Below are 16,229 nucleotides of genomic sequence, written 5' to 3'. Positions count from 1 at the left end.
GCCCGGCCGGGAAAGAGGCGGGCACGTGGGTGCAGGCTCCCCAGACCCCCTGGCATGGGCATCGCCCCCCCCGCCATGTCCATGAAAGGACCTGTCCAGACCCTCACTGAGGAGGCTTCTGGGCCGCTGGTGCCAAAAGCAGTATTAGCAAGAATGACCCAGGCGTGGCTGGGAAGACCAGTGTGCACTGCCGGCTCCCAGACCCTTCCTCCCCAGCTCACCATCTCATAGAACCTGCTGATTGCAGTGTCTGCACCACCCCAGTGTTGGTGAAGCCCCACGCCCTCGGCTCTGCTCAGGGAGCTGGGGGTGTATCTGGAACAGGAACCCCGTGCTCTACTGGGCCTCGAGAGAAGCTGGCAGCTCACAGCAGACCTGATGAACCAACTCAGAACCTCAGGGGTGACAGGTGGTGAGGCCAAGTGCCCGATTCAGGGGCACTCAGGAGAAGCCAAAGTGTGGCCCCAGGAAGGCCACGTGGGGCCACAGCACCAGGCCCAGAGAGCAGCCTCTGCCCCAGGGCCCCTGACCCTGATTGCCTCTCCTGTCCAACCCAGAGGCGGCAGGCTGTTGCCATGGCCTTGAGAGGTGCCGGTCCTGCCCTCATAACAGCTGAGCACCGTTAGGGGTGGTCAGAGCGAAATTATGAATAGGGGGCACATTCAGACCACTCATGGGGGTTCCTTCAAAGCCCCCCTAACACCCCTGACTCCATAGGTCTTGACCCCATAGAAACAGAAGCTATAGGCCAGGAGAGTAGTTCAGATAAGACAATTACCCTTTACACTGTCAATCCGGGTTAAATCCCTGGCACCACAGAGGTCCTCTGAGTCCTGCCAGGAGTGATCCCTAAGCACAGCCTGCTGTGACCCCAAAACCAAACAAACAAAAGGATCAGAAGTCAAATAGCCCCCTTTCCTCATGATCCTGCAGGGGAAAGGGGCTCTAACTCAGAGGCTCCGAGTTGGGGTGTGTGGAGGGAGGTTGCTCAGACGGAGTTTCAGTGCCAGGACGAGCCAGATGATTCAGCATAGGCTCTATGGCTTCAAACTGTGTCCCCAGGGTGTTTCCTGAGCCTCAGTTTCCCCTCCAGTCAGAGGGCCGAGGACAGGGTGCCGCACTCCCCTCTGAGGGGCACCATTCACTCCTCTCTCTCTCTACCCACCTACGGGAGGACCCAGAAGCTCAAGCTGTCCTGAGGGATGAACTTGAGGGAGAAGAGGGGCTTCCTCCACCCCAGAGGAAGGAAGCCCCGAGCCATGCCTGCTGACTGTCCCCCTCCCGCCACCCACCAACTCCCTCCTGGCCCAGGGTCCCACATTTCTAATGTCCTTGAAACCCCAGTCTTGCTCATCAGTGAACCCAAGTCGCTCCGTGGCAGTGTTGTGCTTGTTTTTCTTTTGATGTGTTAGGGTTGACCCCGGAACCTCATACATGCAGGTTAGTTTGACGATTCCCGTGCTTCCTTCTGTGTACCCGCCCCCATCCCACCGTTCCCCTTCTGAGACCCCCAACTCCTTCCTTTAATTACTGGGAGAAGGGGGGTCCCTATTAGCTGATGTGGGATGGGACGGAGGGTGGAGGGTTCTGCCGGGGCGGGGAGCCCGTGCTTAGGGGAGGGCTCAGAACACTGAGGAGACAGCTCAGAGGCCTGAACAGCCCAGGGGCCCACCCCCCCCCCACCCCGTCTCTTGAGCGTTTGCTGGAGCATGTCCAGAGCGCTGTGCTGCAGTAGCCCTTATGGCCCAGAAACAAAAATAAAAATGCAGAAATACCAGGAGAAGTACAAGGAGACCCTGGGCTTGATCCCCGATAGCGCCACACTCCAAGGGAGAAGCAAATAGAAGTCAGCAGTCTGTTGGTGTGTGGAAGTGGGGTGGGCCAAAGAGCCCTCAGGGGGAAAAGCCATCCTCCTGGAATTGGGGGCACCAAAGTACAGAAAAGGCATGATGGCGTCAGGCAGAGCTGAGGCCAAGCCCCAGAGCCCAAAGACTTATAGAGATCGATGAGCCCCCCCCGAGTGAGTCTCTGGAAGTGGAGATGAAAGGTCTGCTCTGTCCCTCAGCATTATGTTCAAAGGGAAGGAGACAGAATCTGGAATTGTATTCCGTAGGATCTTAAAAATAAACACTGGGAGCATGGTACTGGAACAAAGGCAGAACTGCAGACCAATGGAACAGGGTCGAATACACTGACATCTCCCCTCAATCATATGATCATCTAATCTTTGATAAAGGTGCAAGTAATGTGAAGTGGAGTAAGGAAAGCCTCTTTAAAAAATTGTGCTGGCATCACTGGACGGCTACATGCAAAAAAATGGGCTCAGAACTCTGCCTAACACCATGTACAAAAGTAAGATCAAAATGGATTAAAGACCTCAACATCAGACCAGAAACCATAAGGTACATTGAAGACAAAGTTGGCAAAACCCTCCATGACACTGAAGCTAATGGTATCTTCAAAGATGCCACACCACTGGCCGAGCAAGTGAAAACAGAGATAGATAAATGGGACTATCTTAAACGAAGAAGCTTCTGCACCTCCAAAGAAACAGTGACCAAAATACAAAGACAGTCTACAGAATGGGAAAGGATATTCGCCGAATACACATCTGACAAGTGGTTGATATCCAGGATATACAAAATACTGGTTGAACTCCACAAGAAGAAAACATCCAACCCCATCCAAAAACGGGGCAATGAAATGAACAGAAACTTTCTCAAAGAAGAAATCCGAATGGCAAAAAAGCACATGAGAAAATGCTCTACATCATTAATCATCAGGGAGATGCAGATCAAAACCACAATGAGATACCATCTCACACCTCAGAGACTGGCCCACATTCAAAAGAACAAAAGCAAAGATGCTGGCGCGGATGTGGTGAGAAAGGGACACTCCTTCAATGTTGGTGGGAATGTCGACTGGTTCAGCCCTTCTGGAAAACAGTATGGACGATTCTCAAAAAATTAGAAATTGAGCTCCCATTTGACCCAGCAATACCACTCCTGGGAATATATCCCAGAGAGGCAAAAATGTATAGTCGAAGTGACATCTGCACTTGTTTGTTCATTGCAGCACTCTTTACAATAGCCAGAAACTGGAAGAAACCTGAATACCCAAGAACAGATGACTGGTAAAGAAACTTTGGTACATCTACACAATGAGTACTATGTAGCTGTTAGAAAAGATGAAGTCATGAAATTTACATACAAGTGGTACAACATGGAAAGTATCATGCTAAGCAAAATGAGTCAGAAAGAGAGGGATAGACATTGAAAGATTGCATTCATCTGGGGGATATAAAGTAACAAAATATGAGATTAATACCCAAGAATAGTTGAAATCAGCACCAGGAGGATTACTTCATAGCTTAGTGGCCAGCCAGGCATTCTAGGGGAAAGGGCAGCTCAGATAGAGAAGGGAACACCAAATAAAGGGTGTTTGGAGGATCCTCCCAGGAGGGGAGATGCATGTCGAAAGTAGACTATGGACTGAACATGTTTGCCACTCAATGCCTTTTTTGCAGACCACAACACCCAAAAGGAGAGAGAGAACACAGGGGATTGCCCTGCCACAGAGGCAGGGGGGGACGGACGGAATGGGGGTTGCGGGGATATTATCCATGGTGGTAGAAAAGGGGCACTGGTGGAGGGATGGGTATCCCATTGTATAATCAAAACCCAAGCACAAAAAATTGTAAATCTACAACTGTACCTCATTGTGTTTCACTAATAAAAAAAAAAAAGAAGAAAAAAAAATAAACACTGGGGCCTGGTGCAATAGCACAGTGGGTAGGGTGTTTGCCTTGCATGCCGCCGACCCAGGTTCGATTCCCAGCATCCCAGATGGTCCCCTGAGAACCTCCAGGAGTAATTCCTGAGTGCACGAGCCAGGGGTAACCCCTGTGCATCACCAGGTAAAAAATATAAACAGTTGCTGGAGAGATAGTACAGCAGGTCTTGCATATGGCTGACCTCTTGTCTTGCATATGGCTGACCTGGGTTTGATCCGGCCACCACATAGGCCAGGGATGATCCTTGAGAGAAAAAAAAAAAAGGCAAGGAGTCAGTTGGATGTGGGAAGAAAAAAAAAACCACCCTGCTCCAAATCCACCCACCAACTCCCTCCTGGCCCAGGGTCCCACATTCTGAAGTTCCCACCCAGCACTCCTGAGATTTGGGTTCAACTTTTGGTTTGTTTTTTTGGGGGAGAAATGGCCGCTCCAGTTGTGCTCAGGGGTTACTTTCAGCTTGGTGCTCAGGGGTGGCTCCCGGAGATGGCTGTGGGACCATGCAGAGCAAGCAGTGCTGAGGACTGGACCCCAGGACTCCTGCAAAACCTGCCCCTCAGCTCATCCAGCAAACACACGTCTCCTAGACCCTCAAGTGCTGGTTTTTGTTTGTTTTCCCTGCACCTAAGATTTTTACCACCTTAGTTATAAGACCCTGATCATACCCAGCTCAGGGGACTAATTATGATGCCAGGGGTTGAATCCCTGGGTGATCCTGTAGGAGACAAGTGCCCACCCGCTGTATTATCTCTCAGATCCCTCAACCTGAGGTCTGAAATAACACCAGAGTTAGCTGGAACTGGGGTGCGATCTCCTGGGAAAATGAATCAGCCAGGAAGGACAGGGAGAGGAAGAAAGTTTTGCCCTCACAAGCACACCCTGCTCCCCACCCTCCCCCCTGCCAATTTCCCAACTCGGGGCCGCCATGTACGTCATCAGTCGGCTGGCCCTCCTCTTTTCTGGAACAAAAGTTTCTGAAGCCACCCAGATCCAGCACAGAAGCAAAGCAGGAAGGCGAGGACACTGCCGAAGGCCTCCACAACCCAGGCCACCTGTCCTGTCCGGGAGCTCTCGGTAAGCAAGTCGCCAGTTGACCTAGAGCAGTCAGGTTGGTCCTCCCTTCCAACCCCCTGGTTTTTTTTTTGGAGAAATCTGGAGGTTCCCCTTGCTGGCCTGGGATGTTGTCTCAGAAGAGGACCTGGTTCCTCCTCAGTTTCCCCCACCAGTGGCCTCTGGAACCCTACTTGGGCACTTTGCACCCAGAGTCTGTGCTCCCGGGAGCCTGAAAGCCAAGAAGGGCTGAGGTGGAGTGAAGGGTCTGGCGGACTCCAGCTCTGGCATCCCCACAAACTCCCTTTTCTGGGAAACAGACCACCCACCTTCCATCAGGATGAGGGGTCCGATCTCTCCCCGACAGTGAGTTAAGCGCCCGGGCCCGTCTGGAAGTCTTGGCAGTAAGCAGACGGGGCGCACGTATAGAGAGGGACCCCCTTGGGGCAACTCTGGGTGATACCCTACCTGTCTGCTCCCCACCCCACAACCTGAGGACTTTGTTTTTTCCTCACAGAGATGGAGAGAATGATGGGGAGACAGGGAATAGAAGGTTCCCTAGGCCCTCCGCGTGAGCAAAGAATAAGGTCAGCAGAGACGGAAAATTCACTTCACCAACCACCCAAGCCTCCTTAGATCGTGCTCAAAAGGCCTGCCAGGGCACCTCCACATTTGCAGTTTGCAGGGGAGGAGGGTGAACCCAGGTCTTCACAGGGAAGAGGCCTGAGCTCTACCTCAAAGCCAAATCCCCCACTCCATGCTCCAGTTCTTCCTGGGGGTATCTCCTGCTCTTTGCAATGGAGAGAATGGCCCCTTCTGGCCGACCCTTGGAGCTTACCCTGGGACTTGGGTTCAGAACAGACATTCTTTTTTTTTTTTTTAAATGATGTGGGAGTACTGCTATTTTTGCAGTCATTGATTAAGTTGATTGAATTGGGCATAAAGTACACATTACTTTTTTTTTTAATTGTATCACCGTGAGATAGTTACAAAGCTTTCACATTTGGGACTCAGCCATATGGTGACGGAACACCCATTCCTCCACCAGTGCACATATTCCATCACCCACATCCCAGTCCTCACCCTGCCTCTATGGCAGACAATTTCCCCAATACTTTCTCTCTAATTTTGGGCATTATGTTTTGCTTGAAATTTCCCACCACCATTCAAGCCTGTCTGCCAGGGGCAGAAGCTAGATAAATTATTTTCCATTGCTCATTTTGAATATCATGAGAGCTGGCATGGCCGCGATTGTAAATGGAAATTTCTAGATTGGAAACGGTTGAGTTCCAAAGACATCTCTGTAGGGCACTCATCCATTTTGGGATTCAGTGGGGCCTTTCTGGGCCAGGTCCCTTGGTGCGTTAAGATGGCACCTGGAAGCAAATTGTGAACATGACTTCCAGTCTTTGGGCAGGTGGGGACCCGGGCGGTTTGGCCTGGGTCCTTTGCCACCATGTGACCTGCAGTAGTCCTGGAACCCACACACCTGGGCCTTGCTTGTGGAAGCTTTTGGTCACCGGGTTTCCATATGGAATAGGCGGGGAGAGAAAACAAGCTCCGTCTGGGGTGTCCCGGTGAAATTGGCTCGGTATGGGGCCCAGAGAGGTCTCCAGCACTGTTGTTCCTTCTGGGACTTGCTGCTTTGTCACTGGGCCAGGGCTGTTGACGCGCTCAGATGGCTCCCGGAGGTAAATTGTGGGCCTGACAGCCAGTGAGTAGACATGCTTCTGCCTCCTGCTTTCCTACAGGAGGTGCCCAGCAGCCACCACCGTGAACAGGAGAGCCCAGCCCAGCCGTGCTGCCAAGTGCCCGCCAGCCTGCACCTCGTCCTAGTGCAGCCCTTGCCCTGACACCATGGCTAACCCCAGCGTACGCTTCCTGTCATTCTTATTCAAGAGTAATGATTTGGTGAGCTTAAATGGGCTAGTGGCCCTGGTCACTACGAGTGGCCAGGAGCTATTCTCCTTGTTTGCCTTCCACTGTCCATGCACACCAGGGTTGAACTTCCAGTACGGGCTGATGACCATCGGGGGGCCCGCCTTGGTGTTCTTCTTCATCAGCATCATCCTCAACAACCAAACCAGGAACCTGGTGGCCGAGTGGCGGTGCCACAAGACCAAGAAATGCTCAATCATCACAACCTTCCTCCTCCTAAAGTCCATCCTAGTCCGTGCTCTCGTGGCCCCAGTCACCTGGTTGGTCATCTCCCTGCTGCGCGGGGAGGCTTATGTCTGCACATTCAGCGAGTTCGTGGACCCGTCCTCGCTCATGGCTGGGGAAGAGAGCTTTCCTCTCTCCCATGCCACGTGGGTCCTGGCCAGGTTCCCTTGCAGGGAGGGCCCTGCCAACCTGTCCGACTTCCGGGAGGAGGTGAGCCGGAGGCTGAACTATGAGTCTCAGGTAAGGCTCTGCTGATTGATCCTCATCCCTTTCCCTGTGAGGTATATGTGTGGACTGGTGGGAGAGGGTTGGGGGAGATCAGTGCCCAGGCAGGAAATTATCCTTCAGGAAAACTCCAAACCTGGGTCCCGTAATCAGTGACAGACATGATTCTTGGTGTGATAAGAATCATTTCCAGTTTCAAATAGAAGAGTTGTGTTCATTTTTGCAGTGCTGGGGGTGGAACCCAGACACACACTTGCAAGGAAAGTGCTCTATTGCTAAGTCATTTTCCAGTCATTTTCTAGCCCCTCCAGATAAGAATTTTGATGTTTTGGGTTTTGTTCCAACCCAATAGAACTCACAAATGCTTAAAACTTAACTAGCGTTCGTCTTAGTTAGGGAAGGGGGAGACAGGAAGAGGGAGAGAAACAGTCCGGCGTTCAAGGGGAACAGGTGCAAAGGGGAGAGAGCTGACCCCAAGGTCAAAGAAAGGAATCACACATTCCAGCTGGGATGCAGCAGGCCGGACTGGGAGGCCCCTACTTGCTCTCGCAAAGTTCCCACAAACTGCCCCGATTTGAGGTTTTCCATGCAGATAAGAGTCTGTTGCAAGGGGCAGAGTGATCGTACAGCAATGAGGGTGTTTGCCTTGCACATGGGAGCCTTAATTTGATCCCCGGCATCCCATATGGTACCCAGAGCACCACGGGTGTGATCCAAAACAAAAAGAGGAAACAAAACAAAATGAGTCTGTTGTGAGGGTCTTGTCAAGGGCAGTGTTTGGGGGAGTGTTCTTGCAGCTCACCACAGCCTTCCGTTCCTGTTGATGCCTCTCTATCCTGGACCACCAACCTGTGCCAACTGGGTTGTGCTCCAAACAGCACCATCACCGGCCCTGCCCTCTGCCTTGGGCTGCTGTAGGGCCGGTGATGGTGCTGCTTTGGAGCAGCGGTCTCCAGCCTCTCACACCCGCCCACTCTCCCTGGCACCTGGGCCCTGGTCAGGCAGTAAGAACCTGGGCAGTAAGAACTGAGGCTTCCAACTCTCTCCACCTGCCGACCCGCACAGCTCTGTGGCGAAATCCGCTGCTTTAGATCCCATCTTGATCCCGTTGCTTCTGAGAAATCCATCGCCTGCTCCCTCCTACCATGAGCCTTGGCTTCGCTCCGAGGGGGCAGAGGGATCTGGGCAGAGTGAAGGAAGCAACCTGGTGAGGGCTGAAGGGGCAGAGAGGAGGCCGGGAAGTGGCAAGGAGGCACTGACCTAGTCTCGGGACATGGCAAACAACAGTTGGGGCTGGGGACGCTACTGCGCTAAGGTGCAAGCCTGGCATGCACCTAGCCCATAGGGTTCAATCTGGCACCACACAGTCCCCGAGAACTGCCAGGTACAGGTCTGGAGGCTCCCTGACCATCACTGGATGGGGTCCACGCATCACCAGGGAAGCCTGTTCACCCCGAGCCCCACAGGGTTCGGACAGCACCACATGCCTCAGGCCCTAAGGCCTGTGAGCCAGGTTGGCTGAAGTATTACCAGTGACCTTGCTCTCAACACACACACACACACACACACACACACACACACACACACACACACGAAGCTATAGTAGAGGGGAGGGTGTGAGCAGCCCAGGAGATGGGTATGGAGACAAGGGAATGGGGTGTCATTACTCACAGCTGCACAGGGCCAAAAATGGAGCGACACCCACCCCAGGGAGCCTTTGAGAACAGCATGAGGCCATTTTCCAGCAAGGTAGAGGGTGAGGAGGAAGCAGGCATGCAGGAGTTCCCAGAGGGTCCCTGGGAGGTGGCATGACGCTGAGCCTGGCCATCTGAGTCAGATTGGGTGGGCTGAGATGTGGGGAATAGGGAGGCCCTGGGGAGGAGGGGAAGGCAGCAGGAATCTGCCCAATTGAAGCACAGAGCAAGTGCCGCTTGGGAACACTGGTTTCTCCTTCAGATGCAGAATTTGCAGATGCAGAGCCAGCGGGCTGTGGGTGCTGAGGGTCAGCCCCACCCCAGCCGCTTTGGACCCCCTCAGCTCACCCTTTCTCTGACTGGCCGTCTGTGACTCAGCACTTAGGGTGCTGTTCATCTTCTCGATGGCCAGCCTGCTGTTGCTGATCAAGTTCTTCCAGTCCTGCTGCTCGAAATTCGGCTACCGCCAGGAGGACTACGTGGCCCGCTACCTCGCCAATGAGGAGCAGCTCTTCCAACGCACAGCAGAGGTGCGCTCGCTCGCAATGGCAGCCAAAAACGTGAAGCGCTTCTTCGGGTTCGTGGCGCTCAACAAGGAGGACGAGGAGCTGGTGGCCAAGTTCCCCGCAAAAGGCACCCACCTGAAACTACAGTGGGACAAGATCACTGGCAGTTACCTGTTCCAGGAGAAGCTGGGTATCCCCCTCTACAGCCGCCTGCACGAGTGGGCCCAGGGTCCACGTGGAAAGGCCAGCGTCATCGACAAAGAGATGGTGGCCCTGCTCCCCCACCCAGAGCCCAAACTTTCTGCCAGCCAGACTCCCAACCCCAGCAGCCCCATCCTTCCTCCCGCAACACTGGCTCTGGGGGAAGTATGAGGTTCAGAGGTATGGGGTGCAGAGGAGAAGGCAGCAGACCCAGCTGCCCCTGAAGGACAGGTCTGTGGACTTGAAGAAACGCTGGCTTCACAGGCAGGAGTCCTGGATGCAAAATCCCAGTACCAAGTTTTCCCGAGCACCCCCGGGAGTGACTCCCGAGCACAGCCCCAAGTAGAACCCTGGCAGCAGAAAACCTCCAGAACCCAACTGCCACCATGCTCAAGGCCACTCTCTACACACTTGAATGAGCCTAATCCAAGTGGGAACAGGCAGGAAAACCTAGGTATGCGGGACCTGTGGCTGAGATCGCCAAGCTCACTTGGAACGGGACTGGGCCTCCTCCTCCCACCTCCCCCGTTTTCCAGTAGCTTGGCAGTCACACCCACAAACTGCCCCTGCCAACATGTAATCTCATCAATGGCCAAGATCCAGAAACTACAAACTAAAGTTCCTGGTAGAGAGGGTCTGAGAATTTCCTAATGCAGCTGCTTGACCTCTAATACTCTAGCCCACTAACATAGCCAAAGTCGCACACATTAGTTTGGATTGAACATACTTACTTGTATTCTTTTATATTCAGCCTTAAATGGCTCCAGAATTGAAAGAGAACAACCCTCACACATTTTCCTCTTCAGTTGGGAAGGTGCTTGGTGGTGGGATTGGTGTTTGAATATTGCCTGCAATGAACTATTGTGAACTACTTTATGAAAATAAAATATATAAAATTTGTAAAAAAATAATCACCGTATCACTGTCATCCCATTATTCATCCATTTGTTCAAACAGGCACCAGGAACATCTCCATTCATCCCAGCCCTGGGATTTTAGCAGCCTCTTTTTACTTGTCCTTCCCAATGATGCCATATTGTAGGCTCTTTCAGGGTCATGGGAATGGACCCATTATTGTTCTTTATTTTGGCATATCGAGTATGCCATGGGGAGCTTCCAGGCACTGCTGTGCGGGCAGAATACTCTCAGTAGCTTGCTGGACTCTCCAGGAGGGACGATGAATGTACATGCATCTCTGTAAAATAAATAAATAAAGTAAACACTGGCTGGAGAGATAGTACAGAGGGTAGGGCTCTTGCCTTAGCATGTGGCTCACCTGGGTTTGATACCCTGAATCACATATGCCAGGGGTCATCCCTGATCCAAATAGAAGGCATGGAGTCAGCTGGGTATGGGGGGAAAAAAGAAAACCATCCTTCTCCAAATTCTTTCACTGATGCCCTCAGAGCTCAGGGTCCCACATTCTGAAGTTCCTACCCAGCAGTCCTGAGATTTGAGTTCTACCTTTGGTTTGGTTAGTTTGGGAGCAACTGCCGCACCAGTTGTACTCAGAGTTTACTTCCAGTTTGGTGCTCAGGGGTGGCTCTCGGAGATGCCTGTGGGACCATACAAAGCGAGCTGCGATGAGAACCGCACCCCAGGACTCCTGCAAAACCTTCCCCTCAGCTCACCCGGCAAACGCACGTCTCCCAGACCCTTAGGTGCTGCTTTTTGTTTGTTTTACCTCCACCTACGATTTTGTTGTCCCCTCAACCCCAGTTATGAGACCCTGATCAGACCCAGCATGCTAAGGGCTTACTCCTATCTCTGTGCTCAGAACTGACTCCTGGTGAGGCTCAGGGGACTAATTATGATGCCAGGGCTTGAACCCCTTGGTTGTGCCTATGTCAGACAAGTGCCCACCTGCAGTATTATCTCTCGGGGCCCTCCACCTGAGGTGTGAAACAACACCAGAGTTAGCTGGAACTGGGGTGCGACCTCCTGGGAAGATGAATCAGCCAGGGCAGCATAGGGAGAGGCAGAAAGTTTTGCCATCTTCGTGCCATTTTCCTCCCTCCCAGCTGGGGCAGCTCTGCATGGTGGGGTGAGCGTCCCACAGGTGGGTGGGCATGGCCCTGACCTTCTGAGACCTTAGAGTGTAAACCGAAGAGTCCCCCCTCCCTCCCTCCGTCCCACACCCCTGCTCCTCACCCTCCCCCCTGCCAATTTCCCAACTAGGGGGCGCCATGTACATCATCAATCGGCTGGCCCTCCTCTTTTCTGGAACAAAACTTTCTGAAGTCACCCAGATCCAGCACAGAAGCAAAGCAGGAAGACGAGGGCACTGCCGAAGGCCTCCACAACCCAGGCCACCTGTCCTGTCTGGGAGCTCTCGGTAAGCAAGTCGCCAGTTGACCTACAGCAGTCAGGTTGGTCCTCCCTTCCAACCCCCTGGTTTTTTTTGGAGAAATCTGGAGGTTCCCCTTGCTGGCCTGGGATGTGGTCTCAGAAGAGGACCTGGTTCCTCCTCAGTTTCCCCCACCAGTGGCCTCTGGAACCCTACTTGGGCACTTTGCACCCAGAATCTGTGCTCCCGGGAGCCTGAAAGCCAAGAAGGGCTGAGGCGGAGAGAAGGGTCTGGCAGGCTCCAGCACTGGCATCCCCACAAACTCCCTTTTCTGGGAAACAGACCACCCACCTTCCATCAGGATGAGGGGTCCGATCTCTCCCCGACAGTGAGTTCAGCCCGAGCCCGTCTGGAAGTCTTGGCAGTAAGCAGACGGGGCGCACGTATAGAGAGGGACCCCCTTGGGGCAACTCTGGGTGATACCCTACCTGTCTGCTCCCCCACCCCACAACCTGAGGACTTTGTTTTTTCCTCACAGAGATGGAGAGAATGATGGGGAGACAGGGAATAGAAGGTTCCCTAGGCCCTCCGCGTGAGCAAAGAATAAGGTCAGCAGAGACGGAAAATTCACTTCACCTACCACCCAAGCCTCCTTAGATCGTGCTCAAAAGGCCTGCCAGGGCACCTCCATATTTGCAGTTTGCAGGGGTGGAGGGTGAACCCAGGTCTTCACAGGGAAGAGGCCTGAGCTCTACCTCAAAGCCAAATCCCCCACTCCATTCTCCAGTTCTTCCTGGGGGTATCTCCTGCTCTTTGCAGTGGAGAGAATGGCCCCTTCTGGCCGACCCTCAGAGCTGCCCCTGGGATTTGGGTTCAGAACAGACATTCTTTTTTTTTTTTTATAATATAGGACTACTGCTATTTTTTAAATTTTTTTTATTAGTGAAACACCATGAGGTACAGTTGTAGATTTACAATTATTTGTGCTTGGGTTTTGATTATACAATGGGATACCCATCCCTCCACCAGTGCCCCTTTTCCACCACCATGGATAATATCCCCCCCACCCCCATCCCGTCCATCCCCCCCCTGCCTCTGTGGCAGGGCAATCCCCTGTGTTCTCTCTCTCCTTTTGGGTGTTATGGTCTGCAAAACAGGCATTGAGTGGCAAACATGTTCAGTCCATAGTCTACTTTCGACATGCATCTCCCCTCCTGGGAGGATCCTCCAAACACCCTTTATTTGGTGCTTCCTTCTCTATCTGAGCTGCCCTTTCCTCTAGAATGCCCGGCTGGCCACTAAGCTATGGAGTAATCCTCCTGGTGCTGATCTCAGCTCTTCTTGGGTATTAATCTCAATTTTTGTTACTTTATATCCCCCAGATGAATGCAATCTTTCTATGTCTATCCCTCTCTTTCTGACTCATTTCGCTTAGATTGATACTTTCCATGTTGTACCACCTCTATGTAAATTTCATGACTTCATCTTTTCTAACAGCTACATAGGAGTACTGCTATTTTTTTCAATCATTGATTAAGCTGATTGGTTTGGGCATAAACTACAAATTACTTTTTTTATATTGTATCACCGTGAGATAGAGTTACAAAGCTTTCACATTTGTGACTCAGCCATACGGTGACGGAACACCCATTCCTCCACCAGTGCACATATTCCATCACCCACATCCCAGTTCTCACCCTGCCTCTATGGCAGACAATTTCCCCAATACTTTCTCTCTAATTTTGGGCATTATGTTTTGCTTGAAATTTCCCACCACCATTCAAGCCTGTCTGTCAGGGGCAGAAGCTAGATAATTTATTTTCCATTGCTCATTTTGAATATCATGAGAGCTGGCATGGCCGCAATTGTAAATGGAAATTTCTAGATTGGAAATGGTTGGGTTCCAAAGACATCTCTGTAGGGCACTCATCCATTTTGGGATTCAGTGGGGCCTTACTGGGCCAGTGCCCTTGGTGTGCTAAGATGGCACCTGGAGGCAAATTGTGAGCATGACTGCCAGTCTCTTGGGCAGGTGGGGACCCGGGGGGGTTTGGCCTGGGTCCTTTGCCACCATGCAACCATGCGTCATGGAACCCGCACACCTGGGCCTTGCTTGTGGAAGCTTTTGGTCACGGGTTTCCATCTGGAATTGGCGGGGAGAGGACACAAGCTCCGTCTGGGGTGTCCCGGTGAAATTGGCTCGGTATGGGGCCCAGAGAGATCTCGGCACTGTGGTTCCTTCTGGGACTTGCTGCTTTGTCTCTGGGCCAGGGCTGTTGGTGCGCTAAGATGGAGCCCGGAGGCAAACTGTGGGCCTGACAGCCAGTGAGTAGACATGGTTTTGTCTCCTGCCTTCCGAAAGGAGGTGCCCAGCAGCCACCACCGTGAACAGGAGAGCCCAGCCCAGCCCTGCTGCCAGGTGCCCACCAGCCTGCACCTCCTAGTGCAGCCCTTGCCCTGACACCATGGCTAACCCCAGCGTCCGCTTCCTGTCTTTCTTTTTCAAGAGTAATGATTGGGTGAGCTTCAATGGGCTAGTTGCCCTGGTCACTACAAGTGGCCAGGAGCTCTTCTCCTTGTTTGCCTTCCACTGTCCGTGCACACCAGGCTTGAACTACCAATATGGGCGGATAACCAATGGGGGTCCCGCCTTGGTGTTCTTCTTCATCAGCATCTTCCTCAACAAACAAACCAGGAACCTGGTGGCCAAGTGCCGGTGCCACAAGACCAAGAAATGTTCAGTCATCACAACCTTCCTTCTCCTAAAGTCCATCATAGTCTGTGCTTTCGTGGCCCCTCATCACTATCATTACTATCAGCACCATCACTACCATCATCCCCATCTTCCGGCCATCATCCTCATCACCATCACCACCATCACCACCAACATCACCACTAACATCACCATCCTCACACCATCATCCTCATCACGATCACCAACATCCTCAACATCCTCACACCATCATCACTATCACTGCCATCACCACCATCATCACCATCCTCCCATCAACATCCTCATTGCCATCACCAATATCCTTACCTTCCCCCCACCATCATCCTCATCACCATCACCACCATCACCACCACCACCACCGCCATCATCACCATCCTCCCACCATCACCCTCAGCACCAGCACCAGCACCACCATCATCATCACCATTATCTTCACCCTCACCATTACCCTCATCACCATCCTCATCACCATCCTTATCTCTATCCTTATCTTTCTCCTGCAACAGCTGTCTTAGAGAAACCACTAACTTCTCAAATGCTGTTCACAGTTCCTCTGCCTCCAGTCTAACCCACTCATCCTGACATCTGAGACCCGCCCTCCTCCACTCAAACACACACAAGATGGGCTTCACTCAGTCTTCAAGGACGAACTGGCTCCTCTGGTGGGCACCTACTCCTTTCCCCATGGAACACAGTCCCCACTTCCTGCTTCTCAGGCCTCACTGCCACACCCTCCAGCCACACCCACAGGGGCAGGGTCTTCGCCTACCCACTCCCCCTCCTGTCCTGCCTGGTCTCAGCCCATCCAAGAGTCTGCAGGGGACTGTGCAGATGCAGGGCTCTGGTCACACATGCCTTTGGGGGCTCCCTCACTGAGAGTTCTGCATCTGGCAGGCCTGGGGACTGGGAGCCCACATCGTTGGATCTCTTTTGGGGGTTCTGGGGGAGACTGGGAAAGCCTCACTTTGGGGAACACTGACCCTAAATCACCAGAAGTATCTGAAGAGAAGCCACATGGCCACATACCTGGCAGGACTGAGCACGAGGATGTCAAACGTGTGTCTCCATCTCCCACCTCTAGGGCTCTGTCGTGAGGTCGAGGGCATGCTCCCCAACTTGGCTCCCACAGTGCAAGACAGAGTCCCCTAAGACGGAACTGACATCTGTACAAAGCTCACAACTGTGGATTTCGTATCTGCGAGGTCAAGGTTACTGTAATACTGCAGCTACTGCACCCGGTCCACCATCTCCACCTGTTCCACAAGCATCACCTGCTCTACCAGCTCTACCCGCTCCACCTGCTCTGCTACCCCCACCATCTCCATCTGCTCCACCAGCCCCACCTGGTATACAAGTTCCACCAGCTCCACCTGCTCCACCAGTTCCACCAGCTCCACAATCTCTACCAGCTCTACCTGCTCCACCTGATCCATCATCTCCATCATCTCCACCAGTTCCACCATCTCCACCAGTTCCACCAGCTCCACAATCTCCACCATCTCCACCTGCTCCATTTGCTCCACCATCTCCACCAGTTCCACCAGCTCCACAATCTCTACCAGCTCTACCTGCTCCACCT

At 52.7% G+C, this 16,229-nt stretch overlaps 1 protein-coding gene across 1 annotated transcript; it reads left to right on the top strand.

The window, feature by feature from the left end:
* The first annotated feature begins 6,697 nt into the window (after nucleotides 1-6,697).
* LOC130029407 (calcium homeostasis modulator protein 2-like) lies at nucleotides 6,698-10,471 on the top strand. Its single transcript, XM_056120312.1, has 3 exons — nucleotides 6,698-7,243; nucleotides 9,185-9,291; nucleotides 9,335-10,471. The coding sequence occupies exons 1-3, from the start codon at nucleotides 6,698-6,700 to the stop codon at nucleotides 9,798-9,800; spliced, it is 1,119 nt and encodes a 372-aa protein (XP_055976287.1). The 3' UTR covers nucleotides 9,801-10,471.
* The last annotated feature ends 5,758 nt before the right edge of the window (nucleotides 10,472-16,229 follow it).

The sequence above is a fragment of the Sorex fumeus genome, unplaced genomic scaffold (genome assembly GCF_029834395.1).
Source record: "Sorex fumeus unplaced genomic scaffold, SorFum_2.1 ptg000043l, whole genome shotgun sequence".
In the NCBI taxonomy this organism is placed as follows: Eukaryota; Metazoa; Chordata; class Mammalia; order Eulipotyphla; family Soricidae; genus Sorex; species Sorex fumeus.
The sequence above is the reverse complement of the archived record's forward strand: the minus strand, read 5'-3'. Positions and strand labels throughout refer to the sequence as shown.